Source organism: Hippopotamus amphibius, chromosome 5 (genome assembly GCF_030028045.1).
Source record: "Hippopotamus amphibius kiboko isolate mHipAmp2 chromosome 5, mHipAmp2.hap2, whole genome shotgun sequence".
In the NCBI taxonomy this organism is placed as follows: domain Eukaryota; kingdom Metazoa; phylum Chordata; class Mammalia; order Artiodactyla; family Hippopotamidae; genus Hippopotamus; species Hippopotamus amphibius.
Window position 1 is genome coordinate 66,745,520 of NC_080190.1, and position 22,319 is coordinate 66,767,838.

The 22,319-nt window shown below is 49.2% G+C and overlaps 1 protein-coding gene across 2 annotated transcripts in view; it reads right to left on the bottom strand.

The window, feature by feature from the left end:
* Positions 1 to 22,319, bottom strand: part of HK1 (hexokinase 1) — a 68,294-nt gene that overhangs the window by 18,150 nt on the left and 27,825 nt on the right. For both annotated transcript variants that reach the window (XR_009053812.1, XM_057735681.1), the window contains exons 3-10: positions 20,945 to 21,093; positions 15,259 to 15,378; positions 12,807 to 12,902; positions 12,093 to 12,192; positions 11,799 to 11,982; positions 5,545 to 5,700; positions 2,994 to 3,227; positions 630 to 934 (exon numbers count right to left, since the gene is read on the bottom strand). Coding sequence is in view for 1 of the 2 variants with exons in the window: in XM_057735681.1 (XP_057591664.1) it covers positions 630 to 934; positions 2,994 to 3,227; positions 5,545 to 5,700; positions 11,799 to 11,982; positions 12,093 to 12,192; positions 12,807 to 12,902; positions 15,259 to 15,378; positions 20,945 to 21,093 (1,344 nt within the window). In the remaining variant the exon portion in view is untranslated. The remainder of the gene's footprint in view (positions 1 to 629; positions 935 to 2,993; positions 3,228 to 5,544; positions 5,701 to 11,798; positions 11,983 to 12,092; positions 12,193 to 12,806; positions 12,903 to 15,258; positions 15,379 to 20,944; positions 21,094 to 22,319) is intronic.

Here is a 22,319-nt window from a genome sequence, read left to right on the forward strand (position 1 = left end):
CCTGCCTGGGAGGCCGGACCAGGGGAAGCCAACTGCCTTGAGTCACACACGCAGCAAGTCGGTGGTAAAAATGGAAGAGAGAGGGGACTTCCCTGGTGGGGCAGTGGTAAAGGATCCATCTTCCACTGCAGGGGATGCAGGTTTGATCCCTGGTCAGGGAACTAGGATCCCACGTGCCTCAAAGCAACTAAGCCTGTGTGCCACAACTACTGAGCTCTTGCGCCTCCACTAGAGAGCCCACACGCCACAAAGTGCAAAGCCCAGGTGCTCTGGAACCCATGCGCCACTAACAGAGAAAAGAAAACCCACATGCCACAACTAGAGAGAACCCTGTGTGCCGCAACAAAAGATCCTGCATGCCTCAACAAAGATCCCTCATGCTGCAACTAAGACCCGATGCAGCCAAAAATAAAATAAAATAAATTTTTTTTTAAAAAATGGAAGAGAAAAAAAATTAATTAAAAAAAAAATGGCAGAGAGAGGTCTGAATTTCTAGCTCTTGTCAAAATCATGCCACCCCAGTATAAATGCGCCCACTGTAGAAGCCAACCTCCCGGCAGCCCCACAGTGACTGGGTCACTGGTAGGAGAAGCAGGAGGGGCGCGTCAGCCCCCAGCAGAGGTCCTCACCGGTGCCATCGGGAGTGCTCCGGACGAAGGACGGCAGCATCTTGACGACGGCCCTGTCGTGTGTCTGCTTGCCCAGCCCCAATTCCATCTCGGCCCGCATCCTCCTTTTCACCTCCAGCAGCATATCCTTGGTGAGGCGGAAGTGGGCCAGGGTCTCCTCTATCTGCCGGTGCTGCTCAGCCAGGCGGTAGGCCACCGCGGTCACCATGGCAGCCCCCTTGCCGCTGCCACTCTCCGAGAGGAGGAAACGTACATCGCAGTCGGGCACCAGGCGCCTCAGAGTCTTATGGAAACGCCGGGAATACCTGGGGTGGGGGTGGGGGGAAAATAGCCAGCCTGAGGCCAGACTGTAGGGACCTCCAGGACCCCTTTCTTTTTCCACACTTTAATTCCATTTTCTACACCTGCTTTTCTCATTGCTCCAGTCACACAACACATCCACTGCAGACAAGTTAGCAAATGCAGACAGGTAAAAAGGGAAAACTGAACTCACCCACAGTCACACATAAAAAGAGAGGGCTCTCGTTATTCCATGACTATCAAGGGACTTCCTAGGCAGTCCAGTGGTTAGGACTCCGCACGTCTACTGCAGAGGACATGGGTTTGATCCGTGGTGGGGGAACCCTATCCCACATGCCATGAGGCCAAAAAAAAAAAGAATATCGAATACAGAAAATTCAGGGTCCAAAAAACTGTTGCTGTCCACCATGACAAAGAGACAATACAGCACAGTGGTCCAGAAAGAGCCTAGCGTTTAAAAGTCAGACCAGGAGACAAGGGTGAGCACCCCCACCTTCCACACCACGGGACCTTAACCTTGGAGTCAACGCAGATGGCAGCATCTGGCTGACGGTGACGTATGTGGTGGGAACTCAGTGAGTTCATCAAATGCTTCGATGAATGACTGGAGCTGAGCAAGAGCTCAATCAAGAATCGCTCTTGTTTTTCATTTTCACTTGGCCCTTTCCCGTAGCCCCCAAGAGGCGGGGTATTTTTTAGTGGTTAGAAGAGGCCTTTAGGACAGGACTCAGTGAGAAACAGAACTTTCTCCAGGTTTGTGGCCTGCTGTAAGTATGGAAGGCTGCCTGCCAAAGGAAACTGGGAAACCGGAACCCCAAAATGTTAACATGGGTCAACTCCAGGGGATGGGATTAAAAATGCCTTCTATTCTCTTTGTAATTTTTTGAACTATCTCAAGTTTCTATACCAAAAATATGTTCCTTCTGAAATAATCAGTATTTAATCAAAGTTATGTTTTAAAATGTGATGTTCAGATAAAGAGTTGGAGATGATGGTGACGTGGTGATAGCTGCACAGCAGTGTGAATGTACTTAAATGTACTGAACTGTACACTCAAATAATGGCTAAGATGGTAAATTTTATGTGTATTTTACTACAAGTAGAAAATATTTTAATGTGATGTAAATCCCTAAGCTTTCTTGTCCAAAAATTAGCCAAGAAATTTTTTTAAAAAATAGCTAATTGCATTATCAATAATTTTACAAATACTCTAAGAATACAAAGAAGTAAAATTATGAACCTGGCAGATAATAACAGCTAACTAGCTCAAACCCTATCCCCTCAGCAATAGTGAACTATTTCAGTTTAAGTTAATCTTCATTTAATTGTTACTAGAACTGGGTATGAAGGCACAGTATCTGCAAGGCCACTTCACATGCACATTATATATACAATGGGAAAAATATCTAAGATCCTGTACAAAAAAATCACATCACAGGCAGTTATTGTTAAAACTCGATATATAAAGACTTAGAATTCACCTTTAGCCTTTTAAAAAGGTACAAGCCATGTTCTTAGTGGCCACAGAAGGCTTTTGATGCTAAGGTGTCCAATAGATAAGAAGGCAGCATGGGTGGGGACCACTTACAACTTAATCTCTCTCTGGCTCTCAGATGCAAAGCATCAATAAGTTGCCCATTTTTAAAAAGTACTCTCTGAGTGTTTGGGGGTGCTTTAGAAACCCACAGGAGCTTCTAAAACAGGAATGTGGGCACTACACCTATGACCCGAGCTACAGTGACAATGAAGGTCCCTGATGAAAAGCAGACAAGCAAGAGAATTCAAGATACAGACACATTCCACCCAGTGCTCCTGGCAGCTACAGAAATCTCTAACAAGACTTATGAAGTGAGGAGAGATGACAGTGCAGTGCAGAAGCAACACCAGCGGGAATCAGCTGAGGGCTGGATACCTTCCCAGGTGGGCAACTCTGACCCTTCTGTCCAGAACTAGATATTGTCTTGTCTGCCAGAAACCTTCACTGGGTGCAAAAGTCTGCCCTCTGGAAAAGGTCCTTAGCCCAGGCAGAAACTGAGTGCCAATTATAGCAAAGGGCAGACTCACTGTGGGTGCGTCTTGTAAAGAGACCCGTCGACACCAACCGTGGTCCGCAGCCTGGTTGTGCCCTTGTTATCTCGAAGGCGATTCAAGATGGCGCCCAGCGTGGCGGCCACCAGGTTGGCGGAGCGGAAGGAAATGATGGTGCACACGTGCTGGACCGAAATACAGTCGTCATCAGATGGCTCCACTCCCAGGCGGGTCAGGATTTCTTTGGCATTGTGGAGACCTTCCTTATTCCTGTGAGGTCAGAGGCCAACATTCGTGAGTTAAGGACCACAGCAGGCAGTGCAAAGCACTGAGGCTGGAAGGTCCTGGAGAGGTGAACTCATCATTCACCATTGTGTACAGCACAGGATGAAGGCAGTCAAATGCCTGAGAAAGGAGTCTCCTCCAGCAGAAGTCAGGAGGCAGCAGGAGGAAAAACTGCACTAGACTGGGTCATGACCCGTCAGGCACAGAGAGACGAGGAGAGGCCAGACCACGCGGGCTCTGGGCAGGTGGAGAAATAGCTGCTTTCACCCCAGGGCTCAGTGCCCAGGAGGCCTGGGGGAATCTCCTGCCCTTTGGGTCTGCTGAGTTGCCCCTGGATTCTTACACATTCTCCCTTGATGTTTTTCAGTCAAATTTTAATTTGATGCATATATGCTTTGTACATCTTTTGCTGGATTCATTCCAGGATACAGTTTTATTACTATTGTAGATGCTGATTTTTAAAAAAAAAAAAAGAACATAAATATATATAAGAAAAAGAACATATATATTCTTTTTCTTATGTGTGTGTATCTATACGCACACATATATATTTTAAATGTATCATATTAAGGTAAAATGCTAACAGTGGGGAAAACTGGGTGATGGATAGGTACTATGTTTGCAATTTTTTTGTAAATCTAAAAATATTCTAAAATAAAAGATTTTAAAATATATACATATTTTAATTATTGTCAATATACAGAAATATAATAAAGCTGTGTATCTTATCCCCAGACATCTTCCAAAACTCTCCTGTTATTCTCCTCACTTGTCTAGATATTTTTTAGTGTTCTATACAGACAAATACTATCTGCAAATAATGACAGTTTTACTTTCTCTTTTTCTGATTCTTATACCTTTAATTTCTTTTCTTTTTTTCTTTCCTAAAAAAAATTTGACTAAGGCTCCAGGACAACGCTGACAAGGAACAGGTGATACTGTCTTGCTCCTGATTTTAAAGTGAATGCTTCCAACATCTGCACTGGTAAGATGTTTTTTAACAGGTTTTTTTTTTGAGATAGCCTTTATTATAAGATAGATGCCTTCTTGAGCTAGTTCAAGTGGGTTTTGTTTCTCGGTAACCAAAGAACCAACACCAGAAATAGGCCCAGAGGAATGCAGGCACTTCCTGACTTTGTCAATGATTCTGAAGACAAGCCATGAGCCTCCTGCTCCCTCCCCTCCCAACAGCTGACCAGGAGACGTGAGAAGAGAGATAGTCTGAAACAGTACTGTGGCTCCCTACTGACTGTAGCGATGCGACCAATTGCCCCTGAAGGAGAGATCCTAGGACAAATGCCAGGACTCGGGTGGGAAATAAGAGTAAGTTCAGATAAACCCCTTTCCACTTATATCAGCATCTCTTTCCAGGAGTCAGAGCTATGATGCCACTGGCTCTGAATTTCTAGGACAACAGCAGGGGCAGGGGGATGACCACCTCATGCAGAGAGGAAAAGGCATTTCTAGTATCAAACTAGCCCTTATCCTTAAGCAGGTGGCCTCACACAGCTACCTGGAGTCTTCTGAACCAAGAATAGAACCTGGTGGCACACGGAACCAGCCACAGGACAGGAGCCCTTCAGACGTGGAGCCACCTGACTACATCAAACTGCCTGGCATCAAGTTCACCCAAGGCCTGAAAGTAACCGTCGAGACAGGGAAGTCTGGGTTTCTTATGTTGAGGCCAAAAGGTAACAGCCAGGTTGCTGGCTGGACTCTGTCCTTCTGTGCCTATCTGTCCTATCTCGTCTATTAACAGTGCTTTTCAAACGTGTGCTAGGAGACACGTGTGGCTGTGAACAAGTGAGGGAATGGTGGTGGGGGCAGGGGGACAAAGCAGGGAGTGGCGGGTGGCAGATGGAGGAGGGTGTTTCAGGCACAAATCAATCTGGAGAAATGACCAGTTAACCAAAGTGAACTGGGTTTTCTTTAATATGCTAATAAACACTTTACTTCTCTAAATATTTTCCAATCCTATTGTCCAAAGAACCCTCTTTTCAGGGAACACCTAATGATCTTGAGGTCACTAGGGTTTCCTGGAACATCGTCTGGAGAAGGTCCTTACATTCCAAGGGGGAATTAACCCAGGCCCGGGCTTGGTCGGCTCTTTAATGAGCTTCCACCAGGTGCCCGCAGAGAGAGCAGCCCAGGATGGGTGAGCTAAGGGAGAGGGGAGACGGCCCAGAAAGCCCTGACACTCTTGAGGACAAGCCCAGCAAACCAGGACTCAAGTGGTAACGAGGGACCCATCGTTCTTCTCTGCCCCATGCCCCCCCAGAAAGCCTTGAGGGTAGGCACCTACTTTTCGATGGCTGACACGTCACTGGTGTTAAACTTCCCTCTGGTGAGCAGCTCTGGGGTGATCCGCCCTTCAAATAAGAGGCCCTCCTTGGCCATCTTGACCAGGATCAGACGGACCAGCTCGCCCATGTACATGCCACTAACCATCTTCTCAAACCTGCAGGAGAAAAGTGCCCGGGCACTTGTCAGTCCCTCCTACGTACCCACCACGGGGGCAACTCATGAAGGGTGGGAGAGACACAAAAGCAGAGGAAGGCACAGCATCACCCCCCTCAAGTTTACAGTCTCACGGGCAGGCAAGACCACGCACGTGTGTGAATAAACAACAAGCAGACAGTGGGCGGGTGGGGGTCAACCAGACCCCACACCCACCCCCAGGGGAGGAAACAGGAGGAGAGCACCAAGGGATAGGAGCAGGCAGGGAAGGCTGCCTGGAGGCGGGGAAAACACAGGGATTTAGATTGGGGTTGACGAAAAGGCCCCCAGACAGAAATGAGCAGAATATGGTCATCTCTTACAAAACGTTCTGCCTTACATTTTATTTTATTTTATTTGGCCAGTCTGCATGGCTTGGGGGATCTTAGTTCCCTTGCCAGGGATCGAACCCGGGCCCCGGTGGTGTAAGCGCAGCATCCTAACCACTGGACCACCAGGGAATTCCCAATGCTGTACTTTTTAAACGGTTTCATCTTTATCCCCCTATCAGGGAGCTCTCCAGTTCCTGTGGGAAGGTGGCCAGGAAGTATTCTCTCCATTTCCCAGCTCAGAAAGGGAAAATGTCTTCCCCAAGGGAAGATGACAGGGCTGAAATGCAGCCTTTCCCCACAGGACCTGTCGTTGGTCACCTCCTGGCATCCATGTTCTCCTTGTCCAGCCAAAAGGACCAAGAATGTGCTTTGGGGAACTCACTCCTTCCCCCACGGACCTGCCCCTATCCTCCAGGAGAGCGCTCTGAGCAGCTTAAACCCAACCTGCTCATCCTACTGCTCCGGCCACATCCAGCCACAGGCCACTCACAGTGAGTGCGTTCTCCTGCCTCTCCTGGGAGGTGTGGTGGGCGGTGTGCTCTCTGACTGCAGCAGCATGTTAAGCCCAACACTGCAGAGGAGACGCCGCCAGGAACTGGGGCCCAATGTCATATCTGAGCCAGATCCAGGTCCCAGATCCTGGCTGACCAGGGGCCAGGAGGAAGGAAGCCCTGAGCAGGACAGATCGGAGGCAGGTCCACATCCAGGCGGCCAGCCTCTCCTCTGAGGGAGCTCAGCTGGCACACCTAGAGCTGGCTGTGACACAGCAAAACAATCTGTTCCATTCAGAGCCAGGCCCAGGAGCCAGGGATGCTGCTGGGACCTGAGCACGCGGCCCTCCCTCGCCCCAAAACAAGGTGCAGAGAAACACCAGTTCTCACTGTTCTGCTCCGGACAGGACCAGACAGGACTGCCCCAGCCACGCCTGTGCTGAGGAACCCTGGCAGGCGAGTGCCCTTCTGAGTCCTAGCTGCCCCGCCCAGCTGCTGGCTCAAACACCTGTGGGAACAGCCTCCGTGCAGCCCGATCTGGAGTCTCAAAGCAGGCAGGAGCCAGACTGCCTGGGCTTAACCCCAGCCCTGCCACTTCCTGTGCTCCTTACCTCTCTGGGCCTCAGTTTCTTTACCTGCATAATGGGGATTATGGCAGGGCCTACCTGAGGATAGGGGTTGATACAGGTAAAGTGCTAAGTGCCTGGCTAATGAGTGCTGTGGCCCCGGCTATGTGTCTCATACTTAACTAAGCACTTTATATGTATCAACTTATTTCACCCTCGTTACAACCCTGTGAGATAGACATTATCATTATCCCCATTCCACCGATGAGAAAACTGAGGCATAGAGGTTACATAACTTGCCCACTGTCATAGGGCTAAATGGCAAATCCACATTTCTCCCCCAACCCCTTTTCTGGGAGGGCCGCAGAGCATGCAGGATCTTAGTTCCCCAACCAGGGATCGAACCTGCACCACCTGCAGTGGAAGCACAGAGTCTTAACCGCTGGACTGCCAAGAAAATTCCACAAAGTCACATTTTTAACCCAGTTAAATCCGGCCCCAGATTCTATGCTCTAACCACTGTGCTGTTCTGCCTTGGTCTCATGAACAGTGTCATTAAATGTTACCTGCATTACGGTCACTCTAGCGGCCACCAGCCCCACCCCTAACCCAGCCTGTGCTGGTCCACCTCCAGCTCACTTCCCCCAGGCAGCCTGACCCCTGTTGGGCAAGTATGACAACAGGAAGGTTCTTCCCCCTTAAGATGAGCTACAATCAACCCCTCTACCCATTGCTTCTTGATCTGCCGTCTGGAGACACTCAGAATGATCTGCTCCCCTTTCTACACGATGGTCTCTTAGACACACAGATACTGCCAGGCCCCTTCCCAGATAAAGGAAGCCTGAGGCCAGGAGTCTGTCTCTTCTCAGTCCCTAGAGTCCCCATCAGAGCAGCAGAATGAGGAAATAGCACTTTTCATGAGCTTCCAGTGAAACCAAGCAAGTGATCTGCTTCTCAGCAGTCAGATGCCTACGACCACAGGCCAGTGGGCGGCACAGCCAGGGCTGCAGCCCACTGGGCCTGGGGGAGGCTGGGAAGGGTGGGCGGGGAGTCGTATTCAGACAGGAGAGCAAGGACTTGCACACCAATCAGGAGTCCCTTGGCAGCCGGGGTCTGCGCCACCGGGCAGCACAGGGACAGAGAAGGAGGACGAGGTCTGCGGCCACCTAATGAGGATTAGAGCTGCTGAGAGATGCTATGCAGCAGGCAGAGCAACAGTAAGAAAAGGCGTTTGGGGGAAGACTTGAAAAGAAGTGCCGTTACTCCACCACCATTCAGGCCAAAGAATTCCCCAGAGCAAATCTTCCTGCTGTTAGGATCGCTGCTGCTGCTGCTGTTTTGTGGGGCGGTGTCTCCTTTATTTTGAAAGATGTGAGAAGGAATCACAGAGAAATGGGATTTGAAATTTCAGACAAAACAAGAAAGGAGAAGAGCCAGAGGCCCAAGAAGACAGGAAGAAGAGATGGGGAATTAAAAATGAAAGAAGATGGGGCTGACACCTACAGTAGGAGACAGGTATGGGACCAGAACATCAAAGGCCCAGGACGGAGGGTGGCAGGGAGGAAGGCCATGTCCGATCCCTTTTAGAGAGAGACCTTCTAACTTGAGGGCTAGAGTGGGGGTCCTGAATACTCAGGCTGTTTCCCCGCAGGCCTAAAGCAGCAATCACCAACCAAGGCAGGAGCCACTGTTCCGATACCCTTCCTGTCAGCCTATATGGTCAGTACTCAGTAATTGCAAACTTCAATCAAAACAAATGAGAGGGTGCGTAGTGATCTAGAGCCCACCCGGGCACAGAGCCTTTACACAGAGCTAACATACTTCTGTTTTCAACCCTGGTTAAAAACTGGAATCACTTTTAGGTTCCTGAGGACAGGCCTCAGCCCAGACCAAGTGAATCAGAATTGGGAGGGAAGGTGGATAGGATGGGAGGATGCCAGGCAACGGTATGTTTTTTAAAGACCTCTATGTAATTCTTCTTTATTTTATTTTATTCTAATTTTTTTGGCCACGCCACATGGCTTGTGCAATCTTAGTTGCTTGACCAGGGATTGAACCTGGGCCCTTGGCAGTGAAATAGCAGAGTCCTAACCACTGGACTACCAGGGAATTTCCCTTTTTCTTGTTTATGTAATTGTAATGAAAAACATTCCTCTAGGGGACTTCCCTGGCAGTTCAGTGGTTAGGACTCCATGCTTCCACTGCAGATGGCACAGGTTCAATCCCTGGTCGCGGAACTAAGATCCTGCATGCCACGCGGTGCAGCCAAAAAAAAAAAAAAGAAAAGAAAACCATTCCTCTAGACCATCCTTGATTTTTGTTCATAAATGATGAGATGCCTCTTAGACATTCTGGAATTTCAGTATGAAAAACATGTACTTTCCAACAGGACAGAAAACCCCAAACTTAAGCCAGATTAAACCTCAACAAAGAGTCTTGGGCCAGCTTTGTCCTATCCCAGTAACCTAGTGCCTTAATTTCCCCACCAGTCAAATGGAGAAAACACCTTTCCCTTGTACAAGGAAAACAAAAGGACTTTGAAGAATTTCGCATTGCACAGAAGACATAGGGAAGACCCCCAAAATCAGGCAGAAACCTGGGAAACCAGGTAAATTTACTTTGGCAAAAAACCTCTGGCCAATAGCCTATTTCTTGGAATACTCAATACAACCCAAGAATCTGTCACCTCTTTGGAACTGTTCTTACCAAGACCTGACCCATGGTAATCAGTAAGCAGGGAAGCATACTGGAGATGGACTTTACCCCACCCTTCTCACTCTTTTATCCATTCACGTGTTTATCCACCCACCCATTTCCCAACCACACAGCCACACCTCTCACTCTCCATCCATCTTCCACCCCGCTATCCATCCATTCACCCATCTTTGCATCCATCCCCTGTCCATCCACCATTCCAAAAATGTTTATTGCAAGCCAACTGTGAGCCCAGTTCACAGTTCAGCCCGAGGATATAGTTCAGCCCTTCAGAGAAATTCAGAACTATGTCAAAATGGATGGCAGAGAATCCAGGTTTCCGTTCAAGCCATGTAGGAACCTACACGGAGGCTAAGGAAACAGACAAGGGCCTGGGCCCTATCTGCTCTGCTGAGATGGGATTAAGTGACTGATAGTAACAACAGGTACATAATTTCTTATCTGAAACCCGTGGGATCACATGTGCTTGGGAATGTGGACATTTGAGGATTTTAGAGATGTAATATGGTACATATGCCACACAGTACAGAATAAGCCCAGAGGTGCCTAAGGCAGTACTGTAATCAGGCATAGATCTCCAGTGACATGAATAAATAGGCACAGTAAATAGCTTCACGTCAGCTAGGGTCAGGTTTTAGAACTGGGGGTTAGGTCAATGGATTGAGGGGAAAAAATCTTTGGCTATCAGCGCTGGGGCTCTTTATTACCAAGCTGGTGCTTCAGCATGCAAAGCAGAACTCGGGATTCTCTCAGCGAGAGACCTCATTTATTCAGTGCCACGACCCCCAGTGGAGGGGGGCTGGCCATTCATGCAATTCCATTAACTCAGGTGGAAAGCCCAATCGGCCAGCCTGCTAATTTCAAAATGAAAAGTAAACTCCCCGACAGTGTCTCTCTGACATAGGATAAGGGCTGTTAAGCCAACAGGGGTCCATGCACATCTACCAGCGTGCTGACAGCATCCAACTCCAGGCTAAGGCTGCTGGGAGGGCGACCAAAGAGAACCGCAGCATGCTAGCATCACAGAAAAATACAAGTGTGCTCTTCAGGAAACAAGCAGCTCAAAGGAAGCAATGCCCACACCAGCCTGAATAACATCATTCATCCTTCTGCAGCCAGAGCTCTCCAAGGCCAAAATCCCCTTGCCCAAGTCTGATGCGATGTTCCTTAACAGCTCCAATCCATCTACCTATACATGACATGGAAGAAGGTCTCCCCAAGGTCTGCACGACTCACATGGCTCTCACCCATTCCTCTGTATGGTGGGTACTTGCATGTGTGATTTCCCTGCCCAACTAGACCTTAAGTCCAAGAAGGGAAGGTGCTACTTCATATCCCCAGAGCCTAGCACAGAGCTGGCACATCACAGGTGCTCAAGAAACGTGTGTGGAATGAACAGACACTCACTCTCCCTGGTCAGCAGACGCCCCGCAGGCTGCGTGGCCTCTCCCAACCTAAGTAGCAACCCTAGTGAGGACAGTGTATGGAAACATTTTTAAACCTTAGCTTTGTGCTAATGCCTCTGTGCTTTTAATTTTCAAAATGTTTTACAAGGACACAATCACAGTGTAATGAAACAAAGAGAAAATCATTTAAAATATGCTTTTCAAAACAGTTGATTGAACCTGGTGTACCCCCAAAAAAATAAAAAAATAAAAAATAAATAAAATAAAATATGCTTTTCAATCCCTGGTCAGGGAGCTAAGATCCCGCAAGCTGCACTGCGTGGCCAAAAAAAAAAATTTTTAAATACAAATAAAATAAAATATGCTTTTAAAGCTGCAGACTCCATGGCTGTGTATCTCTCCAAAGAAGTGACAGATAACACACATTTGATGGGCTTTTCCTTTTGTGATCACCTGACTTCCTTACCGTCTCATCTCCCACCCCAAATCTTCCGCTAAGTGTCCCCTAAGTCCTCTATATGTATGACTAGTTAGAAAGGGTGGGACTCACAGCTGCTTCCCGGGGTTGTGCGACCCCCGGTCTATCTCCCGGTCGAACTCGGTGCGGATGTCCTCCAGGGCCCCGTCGTCCCCGAAGGCCCCCCACTCGGTGTTGATGCACATCCTCCCCTCGTCACCCTCCACCAGATCGATGTGCCTCAGTTCCTCCATGTAGCACGCGTTGGTGCCCGTGCCTTGGAGAGAGAGATGAGATCAGAAGCTGGGACCGCACAAAGTCATGAGAGAGGTGGTGCCTTCTGCAAACACCGGTTTCAGGAAGGGACAAGGATGGGGTGGATATTACCGATGATGAGGCCGACGTCACACTGCTGGTCATCATAGCCACAGGTCATCATGGTCCCCACCGTGTCGTTTACCACAGCCACAATGTTGGCTTCATAGTCCTGGGGGGAGAGAAGGGGGTGTCAGTGTCCACTCACACGTGGAGCAGAGATCACAGCCTTCAAGACAGCCTGGCGGGAGGGCTCCTGTTTTCACAGCCGCCACTGCCCCCGCAGAGGGTGCTGCTTTCATGACGGCTGGCACTCAGATTCACTGGATTAGAGCACAGTGGTCACATTATGGAGATGGCAAGGTGCCCTTCATCATCTGGCTTAAGATTCTTTTCAGAATGGATGTTACTCACAGAGCCACAGCCCTGTGCAAACCACCCCACTGCATCCATGTGCCTGCTGCGCTTGATGCAACGCCAGCAGGCTGCACGCGACCACGCTGGCTCCCTGCACAGCTGCCCTCCTATTGGAAGGAGACCATCCCCGCCCAAGGGTGTGGCTCTTTGGGGCAGCACCTCGGACAGCTCTGCTTTGACCTACCCCTGAGCTTTCAGACTGTGGATCCTCACCACTCACCTGCCTGGGTCTTCAAGGACCACCCCTCCCCTCCAAGTGATGCCTCAGGCCATGTGCTTCTGTCCCCTGAAAGAGCCCTGGTCACACAGCCTTCTCCCCACACTTCCCCACCTCCGGGTAGTCAAGGCAAGTGGTCCGTGAGAAGTTACCCCTCGCTTTTTGATGGCTTTCTCAAGCAGCTTTACCACATCCGTTCCCTCCACTCCGCTGGCTTTAAATCTCTTTGTCCAGGTGATCAGGATAGCCTGCAAAGGAGAGCAGATGGGGTTGGAAGACGGCTGGGAGGCCTCCAGAACCCTCAGGTCCCTGGAGAGTCTGCTCAAGGACAGTGACAAAAGCGGAGGCCCAGAGGGGACAAGAGGTTCACTCGAAATCACACTGGGAAACAGAGCCAGACTCTGTCCTATCTCCTGTTTATCCACCCACACAATGAATTTCTCTGGGGGCTGCCACGGGGGAAAAAAACCTGCAGCTCATGCTCGAATGCAGTCGGTGGCTGACCAGTGCAGTGGCGTCACATGGCATGCAAATCTAACTGATGTCCACTGCACAGCCAGACTTCATTTAAAAATGAAGTGCCGGACTTCCTAGGTGGCGCAGTGGTAAAGAATCCGCCTGCCAATGCAGGGGACACGGGTTCGAGCCCTGCTGGGAAGATTCCACATGCCACGGAGCAACTAAGCCCGTGCGCCACAACTATTGAGCCTGTACTCTAGAGCCCGTGAGCCACAACTACTGAGCCCATGTGCCGCAACTATTGAAGCTCACGCGCCTAGGGCCTGTGTTCCACAAGAGAAGCCACTGCAATGAGGAGCCTGCGCACCACAATGAAGAGTAGCCCCCGCTCGCAGCAACTAGAGAAAGCCCATGTGCAGCAACGAAGACCCAATGCAGCCAATAAATAAATAAAATAAATAAATTTATAAAAAAAATAAATAAGTAAATAAAAATAAAAATGAAGTGCCATTATTATCTGATCACCTTTCTGTACTTTCAAACCAGACTTTGGTTTCCACAGCCCCAAGGAACTTTTGTCAGAGCCAAATTGAGAAGAGAAACAATATGCTAAGATAGTTCTTGGCTACTGAACTTCTAAGAGCCAGGTCCTGAGATTAAAGGATAATACCGACTACGTATGATTCATGCCTATTCCCCAAGTTTGGAACTTAACCCCTGTTTGTAAGCCTGACATTGCTATTTATACAATATGATCCATTTCTGTGTGTATATGAATGGAGAAACATTAAGGATAGACATCCAATGGTTATTCACTTGGGAATGTAGAAGGGTAGGAATTTTTACTTTTTGCTTTACACCTTTATGTTATTTCAATCGTTTTACATACTGCATCTGTATTTTTTTTTTAAATCAAGGATACTAGAAAATAAAAAGAATTGTTCTATTTGACTATTTTTCTCTGAGTGGAAAAAGTCGCTATAAATGCAGCAGGGTTGGGAGGAGATGCAGTTCAGGCCCCGAAGCCTCCGGGGTGACACAGGGACGGGGAGCTTGTCCAGATCGGGTTGCCCTGTGCTCTGAAAGCCACACAGCCTGCACGGTGCACCAGGACGGGCGAGCAGCAGCCTGCAGCTGAGCCACATGTTCCAAAAGCCCCTGGACACTCTGTTTTCTTCCCTTCAACCCTCAGGCCCCCAAAAGCCTTAGAGAGCGTGGTGCTGGTGCTGCGGAAAGAATGTGGGCTAGAAATCAGGAGATGGATCCTATTCCCACCCTTCTGCCCACTTCCTCGTGGACAGTTTCCCCAACTCTTCAGAGGCCCGCCTTGCTCATCTGTGGGAAAAGGCAGCTGGTCTAGATTGGGACAACCTTGAAGGTCCCAGGCAGCCTTGAGGAGCAGGCACAGGCCTCGGCTGGGTACGTAGGGCCTGTGACCCACTGGCTTCCTGGCAGGCAGCATGCCCAGCTTAGGAAGCCCTCCCTGGATGGGGATCAAGGCTGGCTCCCTCTCTGCCAGGCACATCTGCTCTGCCCTGTGGGGCTCTCATGCCCCTGAGGACATTCCCTCTCCACTTCTGCAACACTCTCTTCCCTGGAAGACTGCACCGCTGGGGGGCAGGCCCCATCTGCGTGCGGCTCTCTCCCAGGGCCTAGCCCAGCCCGCACAGGGTGGCAGTCGGGCCACAGCCACGGATGAACAGGCAAAGAGCCAGCACTGTTGCTTCATGTCCAGGCCATCTTCCACCTCTCCCGGCGGGGAGAGGGGTGTCCTACCCTGTCTCTGCCCAGGGAGTGTGGCTGTCAAGCCCCAGTTCTCAAAAGCCAAGGGAAGCTCGTGCCGACCACAGGCCTTGTGAAAGGTCACTAAGCCTACTTGGTTTTCCTTCACTTGCTTGAGTTTAAGAAATAGTTCTCTCTGCCTGATGGCCACAAATATCATGATTCGTCTCCAAAAATACATATATAACTAAAGCAATTGAAACATCAACATGATTATCATGACCTGACAATCATTTCTACAAATGTTTCTAAAAAAAATACAAGACACACTGGCCATCCTGTAAACAAAAGGGAAAAGTAGTCAAGGAAGAGTGCTTCCCCTCTGGGGCTTCTGTGGAGCCTGATAATCCCAGAATGTCTTACCTCATCTATTTTGGATTGCCGACAAGGGAAAGAAAACGTGAATCCCACAGGTAATTTCTTGTCCTTGATTTTTTTTTTCTCCATGAAGTCTCCCAGGCACTCAGCGACATGATCAAAAAGCTGAAGGAAGCACAAGAGAGCAGTCAGGAGGGAGGAAGGGGACTTAGCATTTCAGGAAAAATGTGAATGATTCCCTGCCCCAGACAGAAAGGAGCTGAGGATCCCCAGCTGCCCATCCCCAAGGCACCTGGCAGCTCCACTGCAGGGAGTGTGGGTTCAATCCCCGGTTGGGAAACTACGATCCTGCATGCCACACAGCGTGGCCAAAAAAAAAAAAAAAGAAAAGAAAAGAAAAGCCATGCTGCGCACGACTGGCAAAGAAGAGTCCCTTGAAAAAGAGTCTGCCTTGTGGACCAGCATGGCTTAGGAAGCCTTTTAAAGACTTCACATAGAACTGGCCTTTCGGTGGTCACTAAGATGTATTATCTGGGTACTGAGGACGTGTGAAAAATAAGAGAAAATCAGCTCATCCTCCATAACACACAGGCCATGATCACCAGCAGCCTCCCAGGTGGAGTGGCCATCTGGCCCTTTCCCTGTATCTCCATCTCTATCTCCCTCACTCTGTCCAGTTCCAGAAGCTCCACGAGCAACTCCCCAGCCTCTAGCCCACTTGAGTGATTTCAGGTTATCAAATTTTTACTTTTTACTCAAGTATCATATTCATGCCAAATAATGCACACATCCTAAGTGTAGAGTTCACTGGATTCTCACAAGCTGCACCCACCTGTGTCACCAGCAGCGAGATCAAGAAACACAACGTTATCAGCACCAAGACACCCCCCTTGTGCAGCCACTGCTGCTGCCACCCAACCCCACAAGGGCAATCGCCAGCCACCCTGACCTCCAGCACCCTCGATTAGCTTTGGCTGGTGGTCTACTACGTATAACTGGAACAACAGTGTGCACTCTTTGAAGTCTGCCTTCTCTTCCTCTACATTATGTATGTGTCATCCACGTCGTTGTGGGTCTCTGTAGACTGTTGGTTCTCACTGCTGCACAGTATTCTATAATGTGACTACCACAATTTATTTAGTGGATTGCAACTTAAGCTTGCCTGCTCCACACCATATTGCTGGGATATGTATACATATCTTAGACGCCACTAGAAAGAACCCAGAACACTGTTTCCCTAGCCTCTGCATAAATTCTGTCAATGACAGGAGGCTCACCATCTCTAAGGCAACATTTTGGATCTCTCCAATACCTCCCCTCTTTGAAACGTATCCAGAACTGAATATAATATTTCATATGCGTTCTAACCAAAAGGAAAGCTTAGCTGAATTAAGCACCTCCCTTTCCCTTAGTTCTATACCTCTATTAATGTAACCAAAGCATATATATGCTCTTTTGGCAACCATGGCACAGTCCAGGTAACCCCTGTTTTTGGGTTTTTTTTTTCACGTGGCTGTCATCTAACACTAGACCTCCCTTGTATATGCGATTGACACAGCTAATAGAGCTTCTCGAAGCCCAGAGAAGAAGGCAGTGTTAGCAGAGCAAAACTACACGGTCACAGGAAGCAACCCCAGCCCATGTTCCCAGACAAGGCCATCTGCCTGAAGGCTTTCTTTGTAGGGTATCCTTTTTTCTCCCCCATATTAAACTTATACTTTTATTCAGGCTTGATTTTAACAAATGTGTCAAGGAGAGAGCCCATAGGAAAAGGTGAAATCTATGGGGGTAAGTCCCTCCCAAATGCCTGAGGAGGGGGCAGGTCTTCTGCCCTCTCCTTCTCTTCCCTCCCCAACTAAAGGGATCTGGGGAGAGACACAGGGGAGGGGGCTGGTCCCCAGTCTGTGGGAGTGATGCTTGGGATAAAGGGCTATGGAGGAATAAAAGGGACCAGACCAGGGAGGAGTGGGGGAAGGGCACAAGGACCATTTGCCAGAATCCACAGCTTTCTGATTCCAGATTGAATTTAAAAACAAAACAAAACTAGACCACAAGCAGCACCCATTCCCTCTCCCTGACCATGGCTGTAGCTCGAGGGGAGAAGAGGAGGCAGCTTCACCAAGTCCATGGTTCACTCACTCCTGGCCAACCTGCCAGGGCTCCCTGACAGATTGAGGAGGTAGAGGAAACCAAAATAAAACATCAGATCGATTGTGTAGGACAGCTGGGCCGGGGAGGGGGAGCCTCTGCAGGCTGCGGGGAGGCGGGCGCTGCTGCCCCCACAGCCACTCTGCAGGGTCTCCTTGAAAGGAGGCCAGAAGTCATTATTCCTGTCCCCATCTTTCCCCAGATGTCCCTGACCCAGCTCTGCAGTCTGACTTTCCTGACAAGGTTTAGGAAAACTGGCCAGTTTTGACTTGGGAGCCTCTGTCCCTGAGTCACTATTACTCAGGCCATGGCTACAGCGGCGACGCTGACGGAGGAGACACATGACCCCCTTCCCTGCAGGAGCCCAGCTAAGCTTCCTGCGACCTACATTTCTGAGCAACATAAACCCTGTTATTAAGCCCATCAGCTCGCCCCACGTCCTCTGCACTCAGAAGCTCCAGGCTCCCCGAGGCCCTCCAGAGAGCCGGCTGGGCGGAAGCAAGGAAGGCCGCGGGCAGGAAGAGGCAGGGAGAGCTCAGCCGCGGAAGTGGACTCACAGGGCTGGGGCCCTGGAAGCAGCGCCCCCACCCCCATTCAAGCCAAACACATTCACCCCTTAGTGCTCTGTGAGGAAGGAAATGCCCGGGGGGGAATGCCCCCAACCCAGGGGCGACAAGCCTGCTGGAGGAGACAGGAAGCTTCCCCCAGGCTAACCCATGTCTGTGACCAACCAGAAAGGGAAGTTACCCAGGGGCTCTCTGCACTCAAAAACAATTTTTCTTTCTTTCCTGACAACATGCACATTTATTTAATTTAAATAAATTTAAATTATGTATTTAATATTCAACATCCCCAAAACTACATAAGTGACGTTTTAAGAAGGTTGCATTTATGCTTCTGAAATTATTAAAGCTTAAAATTGCATTGAAACTTTCGAGATACCTCGTATGTCTGTGTGTCTGTGTCTGTGGGGGGGGGGGAGGGGAAAGAGAGAGAGAGAAGGATAAAGCAAATAGTTAATTGGGAAATCTGGATAAAGGGTACAAAAAGCTCTTTGTGCTTATATTAAAGCTTTTCTGTAAGTTTTAAATTATTCTGAATAAAAGGTTTAAAAATCTATCAAAAATTCCTGCACATTACAGAAGATGAGAACACAACCCCAAGAATTCAGCAAAATTCACAGTCTATGAGTCTGAGTTGCTTCATGGGCAAAACGGGGCCCTTGGTTTACTAGAATATTCCACAGGTCAATAAGAGATCTCGGAAAAATAGGCCACCAATACTTATTGCTAGTCTCACACCAAACTTCTGGACAAAAGGTTACCGCTTCATCCCTATGTTTCAATTGCCAACCCTCTCCTCCCTCAATCACTTGGACCTTCCTCCTTGCCCACAGCCCTCACATTTCCACACCATCAAACATTTTTAGTAAAAATATAAATTAATTTATTAATTAATTAAAAACAAAGACAAAACCCAGCCTAAGACTGTCCCATGTTGCTAAAACTGTAGCATATGGAGCCCGACGGCCTGGGTTCAAATCCCAGCTCTATCGCTTATGTGCTGTGTGACCCAAGGGGCTGGTTACTTAACACCTGAGTCTCAATTGTCTCATCTGTGAAATGGGAATAATAATAATAGCCACCCCCTTGGGTTGCTGTGATGATCAAATGAGTTAATTCATATACAGTGCTTAGATCAATGACATACGTAACAAGCTCTGTGTATTTGCTATGATAATATAACATTATCGTTATTGCCATTATCATCACCAGCTTTCCTTTGCAGACTGCTTTAAAGAGGCAGAGGAAGAAACAGCAGGAAACAAAGTGATCCCAGGGCTGGGAAGATGGGGACAGAGGCTGGGGCAGACAAGGTCCCAGGGGCAGCAATAAGAAGGTCACGGGACTTCCCTGGTGGTCCAGTGTTTAGAACTCTGCACTTCCACTGCAGGGGGCATGGGTTCAGTCCCTGGTTGGGGAACTAAGATCCCACATGCCCCGACATGGCCAAAAAAAAAAAAAGAAGGAAAGAAGAAAGTCTCTGTGGAAGTGACGCAATAAGTGTGCACCTGAGGTTGGGGGCATCCCCTTTATTTATAAACCCTGCTCCTAAAAGGTCAGGACAAAGCACACAGGAGTGTCTGCAGCACAAGGGGTGAGTCCCAACGATGAAGGCAGGAGGCAGAGGTGGCTTGACCCAACGACCATGGGGAACAGAGTGACAGGTCAGTACTTGTTGGCAAATGAAAAGAGCAGGATGCCAGCCAGAGGCTGCTGGTCACCTGCACAAAGGAGCAGTGCAGTGACCACTGGGCAGGATGAGACCTACTCGCTGGCAGCCTTCAGGCACACCATGGGTGACTGAGCCAATCTCTGCAGCCCAGTAATGGAGGGATAAGCAGGGGGCCTTCCAGCAGGGCCATCAGATGAGTGCGGCACTGTTTCAGTGGCTGACTGAAAAGTAGCCCATCTGTCCTAGGGACAGTGTCCCCTTCAGTGCTCACTGTGACACGGTCTGAAAAGCTTGGAACACAGACCCCCAGCAGCAGGTTAAAGGCCAGAATTAGCCCTTTTCTCTCATAGAAGGAAAAGGCAGAGAATTTGCATCGGGTCCCACCCATGTTAATTAAGGAACAAAGTGGAGCCTAGAGAAGGCTCTGGGTCTCATCTCAAAGTCCAGTCCAGAACCAATAAGTTTTCTGGAGAACCTTGCCGTGAACACACCCTCCCTAAAGCAAATATTTGGCAAGCTCTGAATAATACGTATCCTGACAGCAGCCATGACTCAGGAGGCGAGCTCCACACGGAAGGGGCCAGAACATCTGCAAGAGATGGTGAGGACCAGAACAGGACCTGGACGTGACTGAAAACCTGACCAGGGGCTGCCCACACCCTGATCCCAGGGTCCCCGGTGAGCCTGCAGCCCACCACCCACCACGACCAGACGGGGAAGCGGGGAGGCTGCACAGGCCCTCCGGAGCATGCCCACGGACTCAGCCAGCAAAGGAAGGCAGCCCTTCCGTTGGCAGAGTTACAAGTGTGAGAGGAAGGGACGGTGACTTTCCACGCAAGGCCCTGCCCTCATTGCTTTCTGAGCCAAGGACTCGTAGGAGACTATTAAATCGGGTAGCCAGGAGCCCTTTATAACAGCCCTGGGGCTGTGAACTCAGATTCCTGCTGCGCTACAAGGTGACAGCCACAACCTACGAGGCCTGGGCCTCTGGTGAACTGGGTGAGGAGGACGATGACTTGGAAGAATGGTTTTCCCCCAAGGGCTCTGCTGTCCCTCTGCTGGGGAACCAACCTCATGATCTTCAGGGAATGGATGCAATTACCTGCTGGGCCTCCTCTTCATACCCCTCACCCAAAAGTCCAGAAGCCCCCTCCCATCCACCAGTTTACCCGCATGGCGGGGTCTCTTCAGGCCGTCACACCCTTCCACCCAAGAGTCCTTCTCCACATGCACCTATAACGGACTCCAGGGCCTCAGCACACCAGTGCTTTGGGGTCTGGCTCCTGGAGGTACCCTGGGGCCTTGTGCTCGGACCGCAGGGGCCGATCGGAAGGGAGCGGGGACCCACCTGGCTTCCACTGCCGTGCATGATGTTCTCTGGGGTGTCGTAAACCTCGGACTCCATATGAACAGTCTGCTTTTGCTCATGATTCACTTGTACCCGCAGAATTCGAAAGGAAGACCCGCCAAGATCCAGGGCAATGAAATCTCCCTTTTCTGTTTAGGGAGACAACAGTATCACATCAGATTCAAGTGCTCCGGGAAGGTCGCCTGCTTCGCCTGCTTCTTGACAGGGTCTGGCCCCACCACGCTGTGCTTTCGGCCAGAAAGCAGGAGTCATGCAGATCCCATCAGACCACTTGCCCCTCCTGGAAGAGTGGGCAAGAGAAACCCTCTCCCAGCCGGGCGTCCCTAGGCAGACAGCTTCACAGGGTCCCAATCACTCCCGATTGCAGGCGAATAAAAGTATGGACTTAAGTACAAAGCCCCACCCATCTTTCTCTAACTCCTTACCCTTTTTCACAAATGGCTCTGTTATCCATAAAGGAAAAATAAAAACATTTCAACTCAGAGAAAACCCTACATCTGAGGTCCATTGCATGCCTTGGGTTTTTTCCCCATCAGCTCAGACATCTATTCCAGCTGGTCCAGAGCTCTACTGATTCCCCAGGGGATTTTTTTTTTTTAATTGTGATAAAATGTACGTAACATAAAATTTTCCACTGCAACCATTTCTAAGGGTACAATTCACTGACATTAAATACATCCACAATGTTGTACAACCATCACCACCATTCCCAAAATTTTTCATCATCCCAAACATAATCTCTATAACCATTAAGCAGTAACTCCCTCTTTCCCCTGTCCCTAGCCCCAGGCAACCGCTATTCTAGTTTCTATTTTTATGAATTTGCCTATTCTAGATATCTCATGTAAGCAGAATCATACAGTATTTGTCCTTTTGTGTCTGGCTTATTTCATCTTGCATAAAGTCTCATAAAATGCTGTAGCCTGTATCAGTAGTTCACTCCTTTTTGAGGCTGGATGATATTCCACTGCATGTGTACACCACATGTGTTTATCCATTTATGTCACTGTACACTGTATTGTTTCTACCCAGGGAATTTTGTGGGTTTTTTTAAATATTTATTTATTTATTGGCTGCATTGGGTCTTCGTTGCTGCACATGGGCTTTCTCTAGTTGCGGTGAGCGGGGGCTACTCTTGGTTGCAGTGCGCGGGCTTCTCATTGTGACAGCTTCTTTTGTTGCGGAGCACGGGCTCTAAGCTCGCAGGCTTCAGTTGTTGTAGCATGTGGACTCAGTAGTTGTGGCTCATGGACTCTGGTGCACAGGCTCAGCAGTTGTGGTGCACAGGCTTAGTTGCTCCTAGGCATGTGGGATCTTCCTGAACCAGGGATCAATCCCGTGTCCCCTGCATTGG